The 22655-nt window shown below is 44.0% G+C and overlaps 1 protein-coding gene across 1 annotated transcript in view; it reads left to right on the top strand.

Moving 5' to 3' along the window:
• Positions 1 to 22655, top strand: part of ptprfa (protein tyrosine phosphatase receptor type Fa) — a 221827-nt gene that overhangs the window by 14716 nt on the left and 184456 nt on the right. The window contains exon 2 of the mRNA XM_070909026.1: positions 10247 to 10423. Coding sequence (XP_070765127.1) covers positions 10330 to 10423 — 94 coding nt within the window. The 5' untranslated portion in view covers positions 10247 to 10329. The remainder of the gene's footprint in view (positions 1 to 10246; positions 10424 to 22655) is intronic.

A 22655-nucleotide genomic window follows, 5' to 3' on the forward strand; every position in this document is an offset into this window, starting at 1 on the left:
ATAGAAGGATTGGCAAGGTGTTCCAGAGCTGCTCAGCGTTCCTGGCCTTCCGTTGGCCATCTTGGTTTTGAGACATTTGTGTTGCACTTACAGCAGCTGGCCAGTGGGTGGCAGTGTATGGGATGACGCACTAGCGTCCACTGTGGTGGTTGATGTTCAGCTATACCATTAAAACCCATGCATATACAAGAAAACAAAGCTTTTGAATAGCTGTCCACTGTAGTGATCACTATGGATGAAAGGGTTAAAATCCTAATTTATTTCCATCCATTTTTTTTTTAGACCGGCCACGAAACAGTGTGTCTGGACTGTGACCCGCGCCCTGGGGTCCGTAAAAATGTATTATGACGCTGAACTTTAAAGCCTGGAACCGTGTAGTTGTAGATCAAATCGATTATTTTTGTTTTGGATTCATCGATGAAGTGTGGCGAGTTAATGCACGCTTTAGAGACCTAAAGAAAGAAAAAAACATCCAGCACTTTCTTTCCCAATACTTGCAAGGTATTTAGTCATAAACCAATGTGTGACAAGATAGTGTCACTGTCGGTCAGTTATGTCTGTTCGGGACAGTCTCCAGTATCCTTCTTTTCCTCCATGCGCCTGACAGCTGCCTCCCGCCAGCTTCTCCGTCGGTGTCTCAGCTTCACTGTGGTGTTTAAACACATGTTTACCTGCACGCAGCATGGCAGGTCAACACTCGCGCTCAAAATACCCTCAGGTGCGTCGACCCTCCTGCGAACCTCCTCCTACCCATCCGCCCCCCAGCCCCCGATCATTGCCACTGCCCACTTCCCAAACTAAAAAAGAATGACTGTATACTACTATAGAATCAAGATTACTTTGAAAAAAACAATGTGAGTTTTGCCACTTATGCATCATATTACGCAGAAAGTGAAAAAAAAGGTAAAGGTAAAGGTACAAAGATACTAAACCGTGAGTTAACGGCAATCGCGTTCACTAGTCGCCAACGGATACGTTCAGTTCACCGCTCACCAAAAATATGAGCACGTTCAGTGAACGCAGCCTCAGATGCGCTTTGGATTCAGTGCTGTTTATCGCACGCTATCGTGCTAACGACCTAAACCAAGACGGTGACCATAATAAACGTGACATCTGCTCTGGCGTTAGCATTTAGCTCAAAGCACAGCGGCGCCTCAGCACAGTCCGACGGAGCGGTTAGCGCGGCTGTAAGCCTTGTTGTCTCACCAAGAGTTTATTTGTATCATTTATATGGCGAGAAAAGCGGCAAATCTCGGAACGGGTGTTTGTGTGTTTGCTTGATAAATTACTTTTCAAATGACTGAATTTATTGTTAGTGTTTGCAAGAGCTTTCAACATTGGTGCGGGGCCGTCATACCAACACCCGGTCAACATCTTGTGTTATCAGGATTTGCATATACAGCTGATAATACTGTTTGCGGACCAACCCACCAAGGGATGGAAATGGTGTTATTATTTAATTATTAGTCATTATTTTATCTTAATACATCCTGGACATTTCTTCTGACATTTTCTTCAACTGCTGTCTTTAGAGTCTCGTAGCTTTTCAAAACAACACAGACAAGGTCGCTTCTCTGTTGCACACTCTCTCCTCCTTTTGTCCTTTTGATGGTTTCTGTGGAGATGAACTCCGAGAGGCATTTCATCGCAGCCTGTGGGCTTGGCTTCTGGATTCAGAACTTCATATTGGAAAAGGGTATCACAGAAGTCATGTAGTTTAGCGGTTTCTGATTTGAACTTGATCGTGGTTCTTGACCTGGTATCCGACTCCGCGGATGAATGAGGGTAGAGCCCCCACATTTCTTGTAAGATCTCACCAGCTGGGCTGTCTTATGTGGCTCCCAGGGTGGGTTCCAGGCCCCTCTGTGGAGTCCTCAAAAGAGTCCAAAATGAACATTCACTGAGAGGTGGCAGAATGAAACATGGACCATAATGATAGGTTTCCTTTTCGCCACTGACTCGTGATTCATATCATCTAAGGAGTTGCATTGCTGTTATCCAATTGTCATTAATTCAAATTGTCATTGTACAAAATGCAATTTCTTACAGGATTTTTCGAGTTAAAACTCAATTCTACCTAAATATAATCTAATTGCACCATTCAAATGAAATGTTTCTATATTTTAAAATCAAATCACGTCAATAACAATCAACGAGACTTAAGAGGCTGACAACTGGAAGCAGAACAAAAACACAGCTTTTGGTAACGTGCCCTGCTGGATCCTATGCAAATATGGCATACCAGCTTCGATCGATAACGAGCCTCTTAATTAGTGGAATTGTCAAAAACCTGACAGACAGCCTGATGATATGACCTGCCTGTAATCGTAATCAATACGGCGGCCCACGGCATTTATTGGTCTCCCTTTTTTTGCAGTCCAGACACTCAGGAGTCTGGAGACTTGTAAAAGCAGTTACAACACGCAGTGCATGTAGATAACGTGGTCACGCTGTCTCGCACACAGTTAACCCTCAACACTTCAAGCAGGAGCACTTCAAGTGGATTTATATAACTGATATTTTCATGATAACTATGTGTATCAAACATGTGACGGGGCGAAAGGGGGGGGGTCTCTGGTGTAGTGACAGACCTACAGAGAACTGTCAGCAGAGTGTCAGCTCATTGGTTAGCTGTCTGGCCCATGACTTGACTTCCCTCATGGTGAATATCAGGTATTGGCGGTATGGACTGGTTATTGATTTCTCGTGATGTGTGGGCGTGTGCATCGGATGGAAGGTGATGTGTCAATGTTCCGTTCACTGTGTGTTTCTGCTGGCCTGAAATGACCCCCCCGCCCCCCCCCCCCCAAAAAAAAAATCATGTAATGTGTGTTATTACATTTGTAAAATAAGTGAAATTAATAAAAAAAAACGTTCAATGCCAGTACAAGTACAATGATTAATCATTACAATTATTAATTGTTGTAACAAGCCAAAAACAAAAGGATCAACGGTTTCATGGGTACATTTGTGATAAAAAATTTCAACAGGACGACATGATATTATTCCTCACTGGCTTCCCACCCACAAACAGTGCCTTCTGAACTGGACCCAGATCTCTGCAGTACTGGACCACAGTAAATGTTATTATATTATACACAAAAAGGTATAGTGTGTATATGTGCTCAACATTTGTATGAAGTATATATAGCTAATACATTATTAGTTCACATTTTTTAAATCCCATTATCCACTGTGGATTCTGTTATGCACAGCTATCACAGTATCAGTTTCTACAGAACACAAAAGCTTGTTTTTGGAACTTTTACATGTATATTGTAGTAGACTTTTTTTGCTACCATGCTACTTTTGTGCCTCTACAATTTCTTCCTTCAAAAAACAAAAACAAAAAACAATGATGTACCCCACGATAACAATATCAAGACAATCTGTTGCTTGTACTGTGACGAGGTTATGAGGTTATCCAGGCGCCCCCAGTCAGTGCGCTGTCTGTATCTGTACCTTTAGTTCAGGCTCAACTGGTTCAAATTTGTCCCTTAAACTGTAGAAAACGACTTTGCGCTTTAATGGATGGTGGTGTTTTCAGTCTGTGACGTGGATCCAGGATAGCAAACAGTCGTGATTTTGTTGAGCCGACTGGCAGTAGCAGATCGTAGTGGACGGGCTGGGGTGTATGGTTTGACCATGTCCTGGATGTAGGATGGGCCTGAGCCATTCACAGCACGGTAGGCAAGTACCGGTGTCTTGAATCGGATTTCGAGCCGCCGGGGTGGTGTGGCAGAACTCGGGGTAGGTTGAAGACCAGCCGAGATGCTGCGTTCTGAATGAGCCGCAAAGAATTGGATGAGTCCCAGTAGGAATGAGTGAGACGACAGGAACCTGGACCACAGTGGTAATGGAGAGGTCATGAACAGGACGTGCCTTCCCTGGAAGGAAGAGCAGCCCAGCCTCAGACAAACAAAGACATCACCTTGGGTATTTTTGGACATTATATAGCCTGAACAACTAATTCATCAATTGCAACAACAAAAAAAATCCTAAGCAGATGAATCAATGATATAATCATTAGGTCTGCCTGGTGCTATTCCCTAACTCAGCACTCCTGCCAGTGTCATCTGGAATTTAAAATCACTCAGCAGCACTGTATCGTCTCACTGCTATTGTACCATATCGCTCTGAATTATTTCGGACGTCTTAGCCTGGTGCCCTGCAGCTAGAGGGATGTGGCGGGACGCTTATGAGTAATAATGAATTTGTGTTATTTAATAACTCAGACTACTTAGCTGCGAGGCTTTGCTTTTATTACCTCAGTCCCACAGTAACAAACAGGTTTTTCCCCTTTGGCCGAGTAGTTGAGCTTTAATAGGGCACATGTATGGGGCCCTTCTGGTGTCACTCTGTTACTGTATCTGTAGCCAAACTGAGCCTTTTTTTTTTGTTTTGGCCACTCGGGGGCAGCCAATATTGAACCAATACATGACCAATATTCTCTGTTTTTGGTCCTTTGGTCTCTTTAGCTGCTAAATGCTCCGCTATGTTCACCAGCTAGTCTCTAAACTGTGTCTGTCCGCTGTTTGGTGCTGAGCAGCGAGCCAAAACGGTGAAGCCGCAGGCCAAACAGGTCAAACAATGAGCTGAAACTCACTATAAAGCTCCGTAAAGCAGCAGGGCGGCTGCAGATCGCTACTCGGGACCCCCTTTCACATTGTTAAACATATTTGCTTACAGCCGCTTTAAAAATGTAGACTGCAAGATACAAGTTTCTGCTGCAACTCCATGTGCACAGCAAAAATATATGGTTTCTCTGGAAGATGCAAGTGCTGCAGAACCTTTAATAATGTACCCGGCATGTTCTTGTTGTCCTGGAAGGCGGACAGATGGACTTCCAACGACCTGGCCGCCATTTTTGTTAACGACCACTCCCTCTCTTGACGTTTCCAACAATCCAAACCTTCCGAAAAACAGACTTGTGATCGGCCAGGTGAGCCGAGGTGTGAAAGCAGGACCTCTCTCTCAAGAGTTTCTTTTCTTCTTCTTGATTCTAATTCCTCATTTTACACAAAACACGGATAGGAAATGCAATCACATCCATTGAAAAGACAGTAAACATTTAAACAATTAAAAGGTCTTTGGTTGCTTTTGGCATTCATAGCTCTTTCTTCAAGATTTTGGTTTGTGTATCCCTTATATTATAATATTACCGAAAAGTCTTACTGATTATATCTTAAAGGGGGATACTTAAGGGGGGATAGCAAACTTTAACATTTACAATAGTAACTCCATGAAGAGTGACCGTGTGAGGGACCTAGCCAGTGTGTGTGTGTGTGTGTGTGTGTTTGTGTGTGTGTCTGCTGTCCACACAGATTAAGTCTAAGTGTGTCTAATGTCTCTGAAATGACGGTGACATGTGTCCCAGTTAGCATATGGCAGTAGCATACTATAGCTGCCAAGGCTGTAGTTAGATGTCATTAAGCACATTGGAAGACGGTGCCCGCCGCACACGCTGCCAAAGGGAGTGTTCGAATGCATAAATGACAGCCTGCCGGCTCCCCATCCCGGCTCCTCAATGCAGCTCTGTATCTCCAGGGATCGCCGGGAGGTAAGCGAGGGAGAGAGTGGCCCTTTGGGGTGCGCTTCCTCCCAGGGGGAGCCGCCTCATCCCGAGCTTCAACAAGTGTCTGCTGGGTCTGAGAGGTGACGGCCGCTGCAGAATCAGCTGATTCTGGCTTTGTTGGACTCTGCAAAAGAAGTGACATTGTAAATGAAAGCAAAACAATATATGGTTATTAAAAGTTTTGGACAGGTGACTGGAAAATATGTTAAATGCAGCACACTGTCTGCGTCTCTTTGATATTCGATGCATCCGTTCATGTTTTCAATGCATGTCTCCTGATGAAATTCAGCTGTGACTTTGTAGTAAGTGCTACCTGCTGGGTGTTAACAGCTACATTTCTTTAAAAAAAGACAGAAAGTTTGTTAAAGCACGTAGCAAATGATAACGCTGGGCCCCTGTGCACACCATCGCTGTTTTGCTACAAACATACACGGGCTGTAATGGACGAAACCTCGAGGCAGGGACCTTCCTCTTTTTTCCAGTCATGTATGTGTAAACTAGCTGCACTTCAGTAGGTCGATCAGCTGACGTTCGCATAACAAGTCATGGAGGAGCCAGAGCGAGACGGGCTATGAGCCTGGTTTTCTGGCCCCTGCTGTGGCGGTTCTGTCTCTGTTTGACCGGCAGAGAGTCGGCCCCTTTGCAGCTGAACCTTAAGACCTTAGATTTTAAAAAAGATAAACCAAAAAAAAAATATTACAGATATACTAAAACACTTGCAGGGCTGTGGCGTAAAAAAGTCACCGAGCCAGACTGAATGTAACTTTCACGAATCCCACGGTGTGATGAGTTAAAAAGTTTGAGGCGCTGCAGGAACGGATGTGTTGTGATTTGCGAGACGGAGGTGCGCACATGAAAGTGTTGTTTTTGCAGCCGTCTCTACAACAGTGATGGTAAGAAATGCTGATGATCCAGGAAGACTGTGGAAATCCAAGCACTCAGTCTCATCCCTGCCTTCCTGTCACGGCACACCTAATGACACGTCAAAGACGTACGAAGCGGTCCCCCAAACTTTCTCAGCACCCTTTCTGCATTTGTTCACTTTCCAGAATGAACGCTGAAAGTGGGTTTTTCAGTCGCACTGCGTGGAAACATCCAAAGCTTTCATGAATTGTGCATGTGTCTCTTCTTTGAAATCTGTCCCGACAAAATAAAGTTTTTTTTTTAAGCTGTCGAGCAGATTTAACATGCAGTAACGCTGAAAGGCAGGTAAACTGGATGAATGTGTCTGGTTCCGAGCTGTCGGCTCTGTGTGCGTCTGCATGAGAGGCCACGCTGATGGGATTCGTGTTGCTCCGGGTTTCACTTGAAAAAAACAAAAAACAAAAAGGAGGAAAATCAGGGGGAAAGTACAGCCTGACCACCGCTCTCTCTCTCTCTCTCTCTCTCTGTAATTAGCATGTGTGTGCTGAGGCAGAAGGGAGTGGCGTCGTAACGCTCTGATCCCCGGATTCGCAGCGTTCTACCTTGGCACGTAACTCTGCCTTGATGTGCAATCAGTGAAGTCGTTAAAGACCGGGCTGTGCTCGTGTTCAAGGCGCATGCACTTCAGTAACCGCATGTGGAAACAACGTTCCGGCCCGGGGGCCACACATCCTGTGTGAGCACGCGCGTAAGCGGAACCTCTTGCTTTTTATTTTCGCCGCCTATGTTAACAGGAGAGAAGCGGCCTGTTAAAACGTGTGCATGACAAGTGAAATGAAAAGAGAATCATAACACGGACATAGAATTGTGTTCCTGAAAATGTAAGGAAACGTCGTCGTGATGTATCGCAATATCCACAGGAAATAGTCCGTTCAGAATTAGATACAAGTTTCTAGTTTTACACAAACTTCCCGCAGGTATTAACTTCACCATTTAGGTGAAATGTACACTTAATTGTTCTGCGCTGTTATTATTTTTTTTTATGCAATGAATGTCATGAAATATACATAAAGATATTTCAAAAGAAGTAGGCTACCTTTTCCTCTTTTTTGTAATTTTATGCAGGTGTCGTCAGTGTATATATCTGGTAAAATAGGGTGGTGTCGTCAGTGTATATATATATATATATATATCTGGTAAAATAGGGGTCCCTTAAGAAAAAGGTTGGGAACCACTGGTCTAGAGATTGGACAGTGAAAATGATCTGTTGACATCACACATGCAACATTGCACACATTTCACTGCAGTTTCAGTGGCTGTATCAAAGGCAAATTCAATATAGAAAGACAGGGCCGGTATTGTTAAGTCATATTTTTAAGTTTGTAAATTCTGTTGGGGTGTCCCCATAGCCTCGAAGTCAAAGACACTTACCATTTAAGCACAATGTCCAGCGGTTCGGGGGCTGGGGATGTTTGTTGCACGTCATCCCCCATGTTTCCTGTTACCTTTGCACTAAAATGTCAATGTCATGGCCAAAATGACCAAAAAATAATTCTAATTAGAAATGATTAGCAGCTGTACTGCTGGTGCAGTGGAAGGGGGTTGACCATATATCGCATGCTTCGTGGTTCGATCCTCTGTTCCTATGTGTCAAAGCGTTCTTTATAGGGACCCATGTATTGGCATTTTTGGGAGCAGACACCAAAATAACAGCTGGGTTGTTAACGGCTGGTAAATGTCAGCCAGTGTGTGTGTGTGTGTGTGTGTGTGTGTGTGTGTGGTCAAACACAATATTAGACTGGAGTCTGCCGGTGGTCGCAGGGAAAGAAGCTCAGTTATTTATGAAGCCTGTGGCGTCCTGACAAGAAATGGAAGGTTAATGACACTATTGAAAGGAAACAGCCGGGAGAGTTCGCTTGTTTTCCCAAGTGTTGCTAATGACATTTGACAGACTGGTTGCCAAGTCATGTATTTGGTACATGTATTTGGTACTTGGTCTCTATGTTCCCCGTATGCCAAGAAATACATGTCATGTTTCTATGACATGTGCATTGTTTCTTTTTGTATAAAAGTTTACCCATTGAATAGAATGTGGTTTGTTGCATTGGGCTACTTTACACTTTGTTTCTCCTCTCAGACTCGGAAACCAGGCAGGGAGCAGGCAAAAACCCGAAAAACCAAGAAACTAAGCGAAGTCCAAGCAGTCCGAGCAGTAAACTAACTATAATGGGGTTGGATGAGGGCAAGACCAGGGGCAGGCAAGTGGATGCAGGTGTGGATAATCAGGGGCTGGAGGAACATGAGGGACTGGAACTGAAATGAGAGAGAGAGAGGTTCATGTCAAAATAAAACAGGAAATGCAACAGACTAGCAGAATAACATGTTACAGCCTAGTTTCAAAGTAGATTTAACTGGTCCCTCTAAAACAACAACTGGCCCCAGTCTGTGTCGCTGGTTTAGTAGTTCAGGTTTTGCATTCAGATTGTAATAATACATGCACACAATGATCTAGATGCAAATAAAATCAATAACATACTAACATACAGTGGAATGTCACAGCCATTAACTGTATGTTAGACTGGGATTAAACCCACCAGCAAAGCAGAACTGCAGGTTCACCGAGTTCAACCCAACGAACACTGGCGGAGGATCAATAACCTGAACATCAATACAGAAATCCTGGTTCCACTCTTTGTGTACCGGTGCAGCAGATAGATATAGAGAGGGGCACGAGTTATGTGTTCTCCAACAGCCGCAACAGTAAAACATGTTTAACTTATATATATATATTTGTTATATACGAGGAAATATATCACAATATTCCAGTTTATTGGGTACAAGTTTGCGAAACAAATGCAGTCTAATAAAAAAAAAAAAAACAGTCCTGCAGTAAATCCCACCTTCATGGAGTTTTCAGCGTTTTAGTTTCTGTTCACAGGGGTGGTGACTGAACCTCATGGAGGTTGTACTTGCACAGCTGCATTGTGGACAAAATATTAGAAACACTCACAGTATAACGCAGTATAATTCAACAGCATTATTCGTATAGCTGCTGTGCATGTTGGATCTACACCTCTCTGAAGCAGTTTCACCTAAAAAACAGTATATAAACTTCACCAGCGTAGAATTTATGGCAGGGCTGTTGTATTAGGCTGCGATATTACCTAATAAACTGGCAACACAGATGAGATGGGTGTGGGGCGCTGGACTTTACTGTAACTGGGCAGAGGTCCTGAGTAATACGTTTCTCATATTCAACAATGTTTGGCCTGACAATTCTTTTTTCTCCACTTTGACACGCTGTATCGGCATATTCGACCCAAAAACACCCCAAAACACATACAGATCGGATTTGAAAAATTACTTTTTTTTTTTTTTTTTTTTTTACTGTCACAACCACAGACATGCTCGATGAAGCATTTTGCAAACAAGGTTGCAAATATAAACACAGGTTGCAAACATAACAAGTGAAAGGTCAAATTGAGAAAACTGAGATCATGTCAAGCAATATTCAACTACTTACAAGATATTTAAAGAAATGCGACCTTGCATCCTGTTACGCACATATAAATATGATTTTCATATCAAATGTATATCGTCTTAACTCCGTTTTTATTTGGTTCCATCAACATCAAACTAACACAGAGTTTGAAGCCAGCACTTCCGACAGAAGTCGTCCGCGATGCTCAACGTTGACGTCGGAGTGATTGGCGACTAGTCTGTGTTGATGACCTAGGGTGAAACGCAGACACCCTGAGCTATACAGAACCTGCACCTTTAACATCCCTTCTCTCGTCTCTTTGGCAGGTCTCACTCCATGATCGCGTGAGGTTGTAGCCTAAATCAGCAGCAGTGTCAGGACCAGAGGAGGGTGTGCCAACAGTCAGGCCATGGACCTCAGATTCAGACGGCTGTCGCCTCTCACCAGGGGAGCTCTTCATCTCCTGCTGCTGGCCAGACTGGTGCTGCCTTCTCACACAGAGAGTGAGTACTAATATTAACCCACCCAGCTCAGAGCTCTGCCCTGCATGTGCACACTTTCACAGACAGGTAAGATCCATTAGCTGCTGCTGGAGTCTGCAGAGACAGCTTTTAAACGGGACTTTGTTATGTGACCGGAATACAGCACTCAGTATTACAGCAGCTTCACCGGGAACATTTTTTTTTAATCCTCGCCCTCGTCGCGCATTGACGATTCAAAGATGTGTTTGGAAGAACCCGAAGCACACCTCTTTTATCTGAAAGGTCCGCAGAACATTCCTTTGGACTGTTCAGCAGACTCACGCTTGCTGTTAATCCGAGCAGCTTCACAGGAGCCCCATTCACGGGCGACTTTTATTGTCACCCAATCTTTCCCATCGTGCTGTTACACAATGCACGAGACCTTCACCAGTCACGCTGCGTGAGCACAGGAGTAAAGTGCTGATGGACGTTACATATCGGAGTAAATGCTCACATTTAATGGTTTTAAGAGCATGCTCTAGGAAGCATTAACACTCTAGACAATGTTTCTAATGTGTCAGCCATTTGAAGCACAGTGAGCACCAGATAAGAGAGTCGAAGTGAAACCAGAAGGAAAAAAAACAAAAAAACCTCATTAAAAATCACACCGATATTCGAAGTAACACAAAAATCATTCAAATTATTAGATTTCTCTTTTGAGCAGCCCTTAACGAACCCCATTCCTCACATGACTGTCACCAGCTCAGTGGTAAGCTACAGGGAAACAACTGACAGAGACGTCAGAGGGCGCAGACGCAACTTAAAGGTCCCACATCATGCTCATTTCAGCTCTATGTTTTCATTCTGGGACTCCACTAGAGCAGCTTTGCATGAGTCACAGTTGAAAAAAGTCCTTACTTATCTTCTGCTGGCCCTTTCTGCAGCCCCTCAGTCCCCCCCCCCCCTGTCTGAAACAAGCCGTTTTAGACAAACTGAACAAACTTGAAGGGTAGTCCTGAGCAGAGCGCTCCAATAACTAACAATAACAGACTGAGCGGGTGGATGAGCGTCCCTGTACTTGGTGGGTGGTGCTGCGCCTGGAGCAGATGACCAGCTGGGGGCGTGGCTGAGTGTTGTTGTTGACATCACAACCTTACAGGAAGTCCTGACGGCTCTTTTAAAGGCACAGTGTCTGAATACGGGCCGTGTTTCATTTCTCCGTGGACTGAGCGTTTTGATCCTTTCACAGTATTTCTACAGCACCCAGAGCTGCTTTAGAATCAGACAAGACATGGACATCTCACTCTCTACAACATGGGACCTTGAACACCAGGCTGTTTCACTGCCCTCTCTGGTTAAAAGTCTTGTTTTTTGTTCTGGTTGATGAATATTGACAATAAATCTGATTCCATACATCCAGCAATGTGAACGGGAGAAACATTAACAAGGTCGACTACATGCAGCTCCAATTACGAGCTCTGATTCAGGAAGTGGGAGGTCATGGCTGGGTTTGGAGACTAAAAAATGATCCGCATGGCTTGACCAGACCCTGGGTAATGCAATGATGGTTCTTTGGTTCTCCCATGAGAATCCTATTAAACCAAGCTGGCTATGCGTAATGAGCACAACATCAAATTTGGTGGGGGGAGGGGGGCAAAGGCGGAAAAGGTGAAAGGTCGAGTAGGAACATTAAGGGAATGGAAATTTTATATTAGTTTAGTCACAAAGGGAAATAAGTTTGACTTTATATACAGCTGACAGGAAAATGTAAATCTAAATTGGACATGAACGGGCAAATGCATTCTCGTCGTATTGAACGAAAACAACAAACAAGACGAACACTCAAAACAAGGAAACCCTTAGAGGATACTTTTTTTTTTTTGATTTACGTACAGAATATAGTTAAAGATCAAGCAATCAGATGCCTGCCTGTTACAAGAAATGTGCTTTCAGATTAACGACAGCATAGTTTACCAGACATAGCGTGTGAGTCGTCAGATGATTTGTGCTTCATCCCTCTGTGCGCACTTGAGAGACGTGTCTTTTGATCCACCGGAGAGTTGCAGAACTGCCTGCTCAAGGACATATAATCCACCGCTCACACTCAGAAGACTCCGAAGTCTTCATAGGTTGTTGGGACAATCGACACTCAAGCAGCAAGAAAATACAAGAAGATGTTGGAGCGCATAGGGACAACATGCACTCATTGGTGCAGTACCAGGGCCCCGTTTGAGTTGAGGGAATAATCTGAACAGTGTAAGACAAGAAGCAGAGCAGGAAATGGAAATGTCATCGGTTGCTTCGCATGCATGTGGCTGTTACTTCCCCCCCCCCCCCCCCCGAGTGAAGTAACCCGACTCCCAAATGTACCGTTAGCTCACAGAACAGGTCATGAAATATGGGGTTTAGAAGACGTGAGCTAAACTTTGTGGGGCAATGCAGGAAGTAGAAAGCTCGCAGTACTGCAGCACGTTGATGTACGGGTATCTGTCCTTCTGAAAGTGAACAATATTTCAACGTGTGTCGATCATTTAGAGCACATCTTTTTTATAGTGCGTCACTCATTTTCCTGGCAACTGCAAAACGTGACTTTCGCAAGCCACCGTCTTCGCGTCTATGTGTTTTCTATCCCAACACACACAGCAGGTGCACTTGCAGCTCTAACAGCGGTGGTTTTGAGAACGCATTGCTGGTGTTAGGTTTAGTTCTCTAGTATGTAGGCCAGGCAGGGGCCAGGGCGATGCCTCAAAGGAGGAGGTCCTCAGAGGGCAATGTTTCTGATCAACAGGTTCATTATCGGAGCTAGCTTCTTTATGGCTGCAATGAACACACTGTGTAATTTCCCTCTATAATTTAGCAGATAGGAATTCATCGGGGGGGGGGGGGGGGGGGGGGCTGTGTCAGCAATTGCCTTCCAGTGTGAGCACTCCGCACTCTGGAGAAAATGAGAATCATTCATTTCTCACTCAGAGCTGAGATTTTCTCAGATTCTTATAGAAACCATATTATTAAAGCCTCTGAACCTGATTGAACCAAAGCCCAGTTAGAACACACAGACATTCACACACACAATGCATAAACTCAGTTTTTTTTTTCCCCCAGTGATGTCAGTGTCTTATCCAATTGTCACTGAGGATGAAAGTCCATAAATCGACATCGGAATCGTATCAGAAAGGGGTTCTTCATAACTCGCCACATAATCGTCAAATGTAGACGATCGGTTTGGTATCAAAAGCAAATCAGTGGTGAAATGGCACTTCTGATTTTTGCCCACATGAGTACCCTTACTTCTTACTGCGTACCGCCACCTCCCGGTGAGTCTAGGTACGCATCCTTCACACTCGCGCAACGCTTGATTCCCCTCCATCTGCTTTTATCCAATTTTGAAAAAAAAGTATGACAACAAAGCACAGAAGCCCTGCATGTTTTCAGGCCTGAGCCAGTGCAACAATGTTTGTTCTGTCATGCTATGTATACACCATTATTACAAGGGGGAAATGCTGATTTACCAGAAGATAAAGTTTATCAGTTTAAGTTGAGTTGACACACTGTACTTCAAGGTGGCCTTTGATGTGACTGCACCACGCAGTCTGTGCCCAGACATCATGGACTAGCCTTTGGTGTTCCTTCTCATTATCCAATTGAATCTGCAGGCCAACAGATTTTATTCTAGCATACATGCAATATTGTATTTGTGTACAAACTGGAAAGGTATGTCGTATGTAATGAAATGCATAAAAAAATTAATCTGAAGCGGGATATATTACCAAGATATGCGCATAAATATAAATGTATCCAAGACGCGTGCCATGAGTTAAGGTCCTGGCACCTTTTTTGGTCCAATTCGGGCGCTGGTGGCAGCTAACGCGGCACGACTTTCTGTTGGAGCAGTTTTTTTTACGGAGCCCTGGAGTGGCCATAGAGAGGGGAAAAAAGGAAAACGAGTTCCCATGTTTTGATTAATTCGTGCTTAATTAATTTGAGATAAGTGTACGTACAGACAGCCAGCACAGCAGACCGGCCTTGTTTAGCAGCGTTGAGTAATTCTGAAGAGCTATGAGTTTGAACAGTTTGAGTCAAGGCTGTGTTGGCTTGGTGGTATGAATTTACACATTACGTGTTAGAATTTTGAATTAAGCAGGCCTCTCTGCAAAGGCATTAAAATAATCACAAGGGGGACTGCATTAAGATTGTAGGATTCACTTCTGCGATTGACGGATGCATTTGCTGTCAACAGGAAGTTGCGGTGAACAAGAACTGAAAGGGATAGAGTTTTACCAGTCGCCACGACTGACACCAAGAAATGAGATTAAATGTAATAATGATCAAGATCATCTGAATTTTTAGACTTTCAGGACACAAATATTTGTATTCAAGCACTCACACACTTGTTCTCATCCAGCCAAGGCTCACTTTATGGCTCGTATGCTATAACCCCCCCCCCCACCGCCTTTACCCAGCTTGTTTTAGGATTTGCAACTCCCCGGGGTCACATACACATAATCATTTGCAAAATAGAATCAGTTTAGTGCCCTGTTTCTTCGCCTCCATCCTTTCCAGCGTTCATGCGGCGTGTGGGTACTGCTACCATACTTTGTGTGGGAGGCAATTTTGTGGGTCATGAACAAGGAGCAGGAGAGAACAATGTATTATTTATAAGAACAAACACAAGTGGCAGCAGTCTCTCTGCATCCAGCTCTCCAAGTTAAGATCACTGAGTCTCTTCCAGGCTGACTGTTTGTGGGTATTAGATTATGGGAGGGGGGGGGGGGGGGGGGCAGGAAGGTGACATACAGTAAGTCCAGTATGAACTTATGCATATCTTAACTCTTAAAGATGCTAAATCGGTGTCCACGGGAATCGAGCTGCAAGGGTCCACTGTAACTGAACACCACACGAACAAAAGGCCGCAAAGGGCGCCTTCGAGGGGATAACTCCACCCACAGACGCCCCTCGCGTCGTCGCGTGCCATCCATCACTCATGTTGAGTTAATTGCAGAAATGAATTTTGTGATGACTTATTGAACTGTTGTCGTTTACTATTCTGCTCAGTCATAGCTGTCTACTCAGGCTTGGTCTGAATATCGGATTTGCTGTGCCTGCGCTGGCAGACTGCTATTGACGAGGGGCGTAAGCTGATTGGTCCACCAGAATGTAAAGCTTCGTCTTGATTAAGATTGTGGGGGGTGGAGGTTTTTGACGTATGGCTTATCATGTCGTAATCGGAATTAAGAAGGCCGCACCAGAGTGTTGAAAAGAACCCTTCCCAGCGCCTGCAGGCTATTATAACCAGCCTCGCTGCAATGAACCAGAAAAGAGGACAAAACAAAAGTGACAGACTTTAAATAAAAAGCATAACAAGCATTATTAAGCCACATAAGTGTCATAGCCTGACACGTCCTATAGAATCAACAGTAGACAACAGCAGCGACTGCAGCCCACAATCACGTGTACATAAGCAAAGGAGAAACTGCGCAGTTTCTGTACACAGTGTGGCGCAAACACACACACACACACACACACACACACACACACACAAACACACACACACACGCTGTGGAAGCAGCGAGCTAGCTTCAGAGACACTTTCTGTCTTGCCTCCGCGCAGCCATGTATCAGACATTCTGCCTGCTCTCTCTCTCCATTACGCCACGGAAGCGGGAAGTTACCGGCAGTGCACGGCTGACAGTTTATGCTGACAGGCCCGTCAGGGAGCAGCGCGGGGGGAACTGGCAGGATTTTTCTGTATTAGAGGGCAGGAGAGCTGTGCTGTGAAAATCAATGAGCAAACGTTTGCTCTTCCCTCCATCCTCTGCAGGGTTTGTTCACTTGATAGGCCCGTGCAAATATGCTATTTCTGTTTACATAGGACGATGGCTGCAGCGATTGCTCGAGCAGTCGATCGAAAAAAAAAGAGAAAATCAGCTGTCAAATATTTTGATAATCGATAAATTGTTTGTCATTTATTTCGAGCACAAATGTCAAACGTTTGCTGGTTCCGGCTTCTTAAATGTGAGGATTTGCTGCTTTTCTTTGTCGTTTATGACACTAAGTGAAGAGGACAAAAAAAAAAAGCTATTTGAATGCCTCACTAAAAGACTCATCGATTAATGGTGACAATAATCAGCAGTTTATGGGATAACATTTTTTTTTTGTGATATTACATCACTTTCATTTATTTAGCTGCCACTTTCATCCAAGGAGTGCATTCAACCCAAAAGCTGCAAGACTCGTGCAAGTACATCAACTGCCTCAAATACGCCGAACTGCTTCAAATGCTATATTAAAGGATAATTACAACTCTGTCTTTACTTTTTTTTTTATACTCGGTAATAACACACTCAACAAGTTCGGCCCTATCACCAAACAAGAACAAGAAGCCGATATTGGGCCGAGATGTTCAGTGTCGAACATTAGTTCGGTGCAGACGCGTTCGAGATTCTTTCTTTCTACAATCTCAGACACACATGGCAACTGTGATATTGTTAAAGTTAGGGGAAGGCTGTTGTTAAGCTGTGGTTAAGGAATGGTTAAGGTTGGGCACCTGAAAGACTTTCAGTCAAGGTAGGGAAAGCAAAGCCGAGCAAAAACTGATTGCACGCCTGTGCATGAATGCAAACTCATGCTACACCCTTACTTTCTCGCTACATAAAGGGCAGACTGCCTCCTGCGTTGGCACTAAACATTGACATTGGATGTAAATTGTGAGGTACTTCTGCAGACACTGGGCTGTCAAGTTAATAATTAAAACCCAGGAATGAAAAAAAACAGAGGAGTCCGCTGATTAGACAGGTCTTAAACAAAGCCCTGGGTCGGGCACATTTATTTGGAAGAGAAAACAAAGCCAGACGGTAAGATTCATACCCAAACCGTCGGTGACAGTTTACTGACCCGCCTCCTGCTTTGACCTGCCGTAAATAAAGTGCTTTAGGTAGTCTGGATAAACTGGCGGCTTGTTTAGAGCATGTTCTGTTACCGCAACCAAAAACCGCAAAAATAAGCAGAAATATTCTTGAAGGAAGCGCATTATTTTTGCTGTCCCGGAATGATTAGTGATAACCGCTGTTTGGGGGCATTTCACTCCGCCCATATTAGCATTGACGACCACTATTTTATTCCTGCTAGAGGGCTAACTTTATTGACCTCTGCACAAACTAAACAGATTCCCTTTTCCATATAAGTCTGTCTTGTTATTGAAGAACTTTGCATGAGCAGCTCTCCACTCCTCGGGGGAAGGCTAATAAGAGAACTGTGAAAGGCGCCGCAGTGTTTCTACCTTGGAATGTCCAGAAGCAGGGAGCCAGATTGTTTATATGTCACTTTGACTGATCAGGGGTTGATTTGCATGGCTGCTCCCTCTCCCACTCCACAGCCTAATGAGCCTCTGCGAGGAGAAGACACTTTGTGTGAAACTGTTGTCACTTGTCACTGTGAATTGCCTCCGAAACACAGCTTTATTCCGCCTCACACAACATTTGACTGCCTGGCTTCATGCCTAGACACCATTAAATTCTTGAGCCCAAATGAGAAACAGGCCTGTAAGACAAGTGTGCTGCGGTGGGTGACAATGAGATGTGAAACAACTGGCTGTAAACTCAGGAGTTGGGGAATCATTTTGATGAGGAATTGTTGTGACCAAGGAATAGTATTAAGGCCCAGTCATTTTTGGGTCCTCCACCGCAGTCATTTTCCACCTGCTTACCCTTCATCTGGGACATCTGTTAAGACTCTATCTACCGGCCTGCAAAGATTTTGCTAAAACTGTAGCAGCAGCAGATAGTAACTTTAAAACAGTAGTTGGTTACGTGGAAAACACAAATGCAGTCACTTTTAGCACTTTTATTTTGACTAATCCCTAATACACCGTCCCGCTGCCCCAAATACTCACTAGAGCACCAAATGTGGATTAATCCGCTGGTGAAAATAGTCCCCCAACAAATGCACTATTACCAGTTCTTTGACTCAGTTCCATGAAATGATCCTAGCCAGTCCTCTCCAATCACATGGTTATACGCCAGACTTGTGACTCATGACAGACCCGTATCACGATGGCAGGGTTGCGGGTACGTTTTGTTCAGTTGCGGTTAAACCTGCCTAAAGCCTTGTTTGTGTGCGAGACAGTAATTCAGGCCTCCATAGATTTGTGGCGCGAGGCTTGAGATTGCACAGAGACGTTTATGCTTAACGATCCGTTGCAGTATTCTCGAAACGCCGGGGGGGGGTTATCATAAACCAACATGGCTGCACCCTGCACCAGAGCTTGTTGTTGCTGAGGAGGAATGCATCTGTTTTTAGCCATTAAATGTGGCGGCAGTCTCTCTCCGTCAGTTCAGAAGCACGTGGCTGTCCCTGTGGTCTCTCACGGAGGGGGTCGTAGGGGTGCTTGACATGACGTACGTACCGACTCGGCCAGTCCACTTTCACAGGCGTCCGCGTTGACGTCCTTTCGGGAGCACAGACCAATGGTCAACAATTTAATGGTGGAGAAAAGCACTAGATACTTGAATATTTTTTTATTAACTCGCATGCAAATGGTCAAATTTACTTTGGCACAAACGTTTGCGTATCAGTCACTTCAGTCCCAACATCACAATTCCAGGCTTCACATCCACGAGCACGGGATGCGAAGAAAATCAGCATGACGCGTCAAGGTTTCACTGGCATGGAGAGTGACGAGCGGCAGTCAGCGTAGCATGTAAGCAGCATGTGTGGATGGATTTCCTGGCTGGCGTCAGAGAGCCATCACAGGCCTCTGCAGCATCTCCTGTTTACTGTGGCACCATTTACCGGAGTGATCGAATGAAGAGATGAGCTGCTTACCGATGCCGCCACTACACTGCAAATATACAGTACAAGGCTGGTCTGAGAAATACATTGTGGTTTGGGGGGAGTATACATGTAACCATGCAAAGGGAACCCTCCAGACATACAGTAGGTGACATTTCTTATTTAAGAAAGGTGGAGCAAACTCAAAACTGCGAATGTGTAAATGAATAGGTGTTAATTATGAGATGTCATACTTATCATCAGTTGCTGTTAATTGCACTAAATGTTGCGTAATTACTAAATGCTCTTCTATATTTCCTGGCTCGGAGTTTGGGTTTTAAAACAATTTGGCAGTGTTTCTGTGTTTGGTTGTGTTTTCTGTATTTAGTTTTGGGCTTCATGTTTCTATATTTGCTTGTGTTTTCTCACTTCTTTTGCACTGTTTTTATTATGTTTCTAAATCGCGCGCATGTGTAGAAATTGACGAAGGTGTTTTCTTAATTTGCTTTTGTTTTTGCCTATTGTCTATATATCTTCTTGAGTTACAGTGCCTTGAGCTCTCAGGGCCACTGCACTTCCAAGACTAAAAGTCCGACACAAGTTGCTGGCAAACAAACAAACAACCCACCGACTGTGATCATATGGCATACTGTCTATTTAAATGTTGCTAAACTGGCATATAAATGTGGTGTCATCACCATTTTTCCCCCACTTCAAACACAAATACAGAAATTACTAACGTGAAATAACCAAAACTGTTCTAACTTGAACCGGAAGAAAAACGTCCACGTTGAAGTCCGTCCCTCATAGTAACAAGCTGATTTCATACATGGCATAGCATTCTGTTGTCCACGTACATCACGTGTATGCCTACAAACAGACAAGGAAAAACTCTCAGTTTACCCATATTGACGTTTCATACACATAACAGGGATCATCTACACGTTACAAAAAATAATTACATGCCTCTGTAATTTTATTGAAGGAAGTAGACCCATCAATGAAAGCAATCTTTTCACATTTTTAATTGTCAAGGCAAGCAAATAAAAGCCCTCACTTGCAAGAAATTAACCTCAATGTATTATTCACTAATCAATTTGGATAACACCGTGAACTGCCGGGGTTTTTTAAATCTCTTCTGCTGGCTACTTCTTTTATTTATTTTTTTTCCCCCAAAAATGATATGAATGTATGTAGAATGAGTTTAAAACAATTTAAATGGCCTTTCCATTATTAATGAGGACAATCTGGACCGACTCCTGTCCATCCATTGATTGCCTGCTTCAAATTGCCTCTTAATTTCATCACTATATGCAGAATATGGTGTCTAGTCCAGCTTTTAGTTGCAGTCTGGCTGCTGTCTGGCCTTCAGCATATGGCTCAAGTTGTTTTTAGGAGTCTGCGATGGGCAGGGAGTAATGTTAGATCTGGCAGTGGGGTGGCAAGGGAAACATTTGTAAGGAAGCCAAGGAGAGACAGGCCCTCAAAATAAAATAAGACAAAACATGCGACATGACATCCCTGATGGTGGCACCTTTCAAGCAAAAGTATCCAGGCCCTGATACAGAAGACAAGGTGATTTCAGTAATTCTAATACAATACTTTTTTTTTTGCATTGGTACCAATCTGCTGCTGAAATCACTTACATTTTGTCAGTAGCCTGCAATTTAGCTGTCAGAGCAGGCTAAGCTATAATTTCCCCTCTACAGAAGCAGACGCCTAGAATTGTCGGCTGGTCCGTGACAGGGCCCATGCGGATCCGTAGCAGATCCCAGCTGGGTCCTTGGCTGTAATGAGATCCCCTCTTCGATGGCGTAGTGAACGCAGCCCGACTCATGATGCCCCTGAGCACTAGAAACCAGCTGCAATGCTCTATCTATCCACCAGGAGTGATTATGGAAGCGTAAACGGTTTACACTATTATCAGACTGCAGTGACCATTATACTTCAAGTTTTCATTGAGCCAGTGCGCCTGAAATCAGCTGTGGGGGCTTTCTCCCCAGGCGACAAAGGTGTATATTGCGTTTACTGTTTTACTGTATTTCTAAAGAGATGACAGCACATTTTAGGGACTATAATGTTGACTGTTGGGGCCCGTGCTGTCAGAGCCCCAGGGCACTCAGTTTTATGTCACTGAGACGGCGCCGACCACTAACGTTGTGGTGGAACACTGTAGAACACTGAAGAACACTGGAAATGCTCTGCATGCTACGTAAAAACACAAATGCAACAGGTTTGAAAAGAAAAGGTCCAAATACAGTAACATTTAAATGGTCAGCAGTCATCCTCATGGCCGTCAGGCTTTAGATGAGACTTACTATGACAAGACTTGAGATTTGACTCGAACTTGCACCGATTGACCTGAGACTCGATATGAAATTGTCTCCATTGAGTTGGGCCATAATCTAGACTTCTTTTCAGTTGCCTTTACACGTTATTTGAGCCAATTTCAACCAAATTGAGCCTTGACTTAGACATATATCAACTGACTTGAGACTTCGTGTGACCTTGTCTCTATTGACTTAAAACTTGACTTGGACTCAATTGACTCAACTAAATAGCAGCCCTGGAACAAGATCATTAGTGTTGGGATAGAGGGTGTGCAAGAGTTCTGTGGGTCAGACTACATTATGTTTAACTTGGCAGTGTAATGCACCAATAAATGGTAATAGAACCATGTTTATGATTCACATTTGTTACAATCGTCTCATGGGGGTTTCGCTGCTGTGTTTGGTTGTTCTAGTTGTTATAGTGGACAGGGTTGTGTGTTGTGTTTTGAGTCAGAACTGACTTTTGAACTAAACTTTGGTGGCAATACATTTTGCAGCAAAACATCCAATCAATTTAGTAAAGACGAGAATGATTGAGTCCGTAAACACAAGTTGCCTTGCTTGACCTGCACACTGAGGACTAATCTTCTACTTACTTTTGAGTGGAAGCAGTTGTAGTAAAAAAATGATGAAGGGATTTAAAGATAGTGTCTCTACACTGGGTTGAAAGATTCTTTAAGTTCTACTCTTCTCAATTTTCTGCTCATCACAAATGCCCGTCCTTGAGGATCACATGTGACAGGAGACATTTCTAAGGAAATCATTCCAAGAGAAACAGCAACCGCATGGTCAGAGAAGAATGCAAGTGAGAGACAACCCACAGCTGCCAGTGAAGTGAGGCGAGGGCACCGGCATGTTTTACATTTAGAGTGTCAAGCCTCAGGGTCAGCCAAGAGCAGCCAAGGGAAATAAATACCTTAACAATGGTACGATCCACTCGCTTCTTCTCCACCCACCTCCTCTGCTTCCTTGAAACCTCTGATAAAAACCCTCTGTGCTGGCTTGACTCTCACATGCTAACTTCTTTTGGCATAGTGCTGTAAAGGGCAGTATTTCCCTGCTGTACATTGGCCATTCCTCAGAACCCTACAGTAACCTGTTGTACAACTTGTATGACTGGATTTCCATGGTAATGTACCTGGGGAGCGGTTGTTGGCTCCGACTGTACAAATGGGCTT

Source organism: Enoplosus armatus, chromosome 7 (genome assembly GCF_043641665.1).
Source record: "Enoplosus armatus isolate fEnoArm2 chromosome 7, fEnoArm2.hap1, whole genome shotgun sequence".
NCBI lineage: Eukaryota > Metazoa > Chordata > Actinopteri > Centrarchiformes > Enoplosidae > Enoplosus > Enoplosus armatus.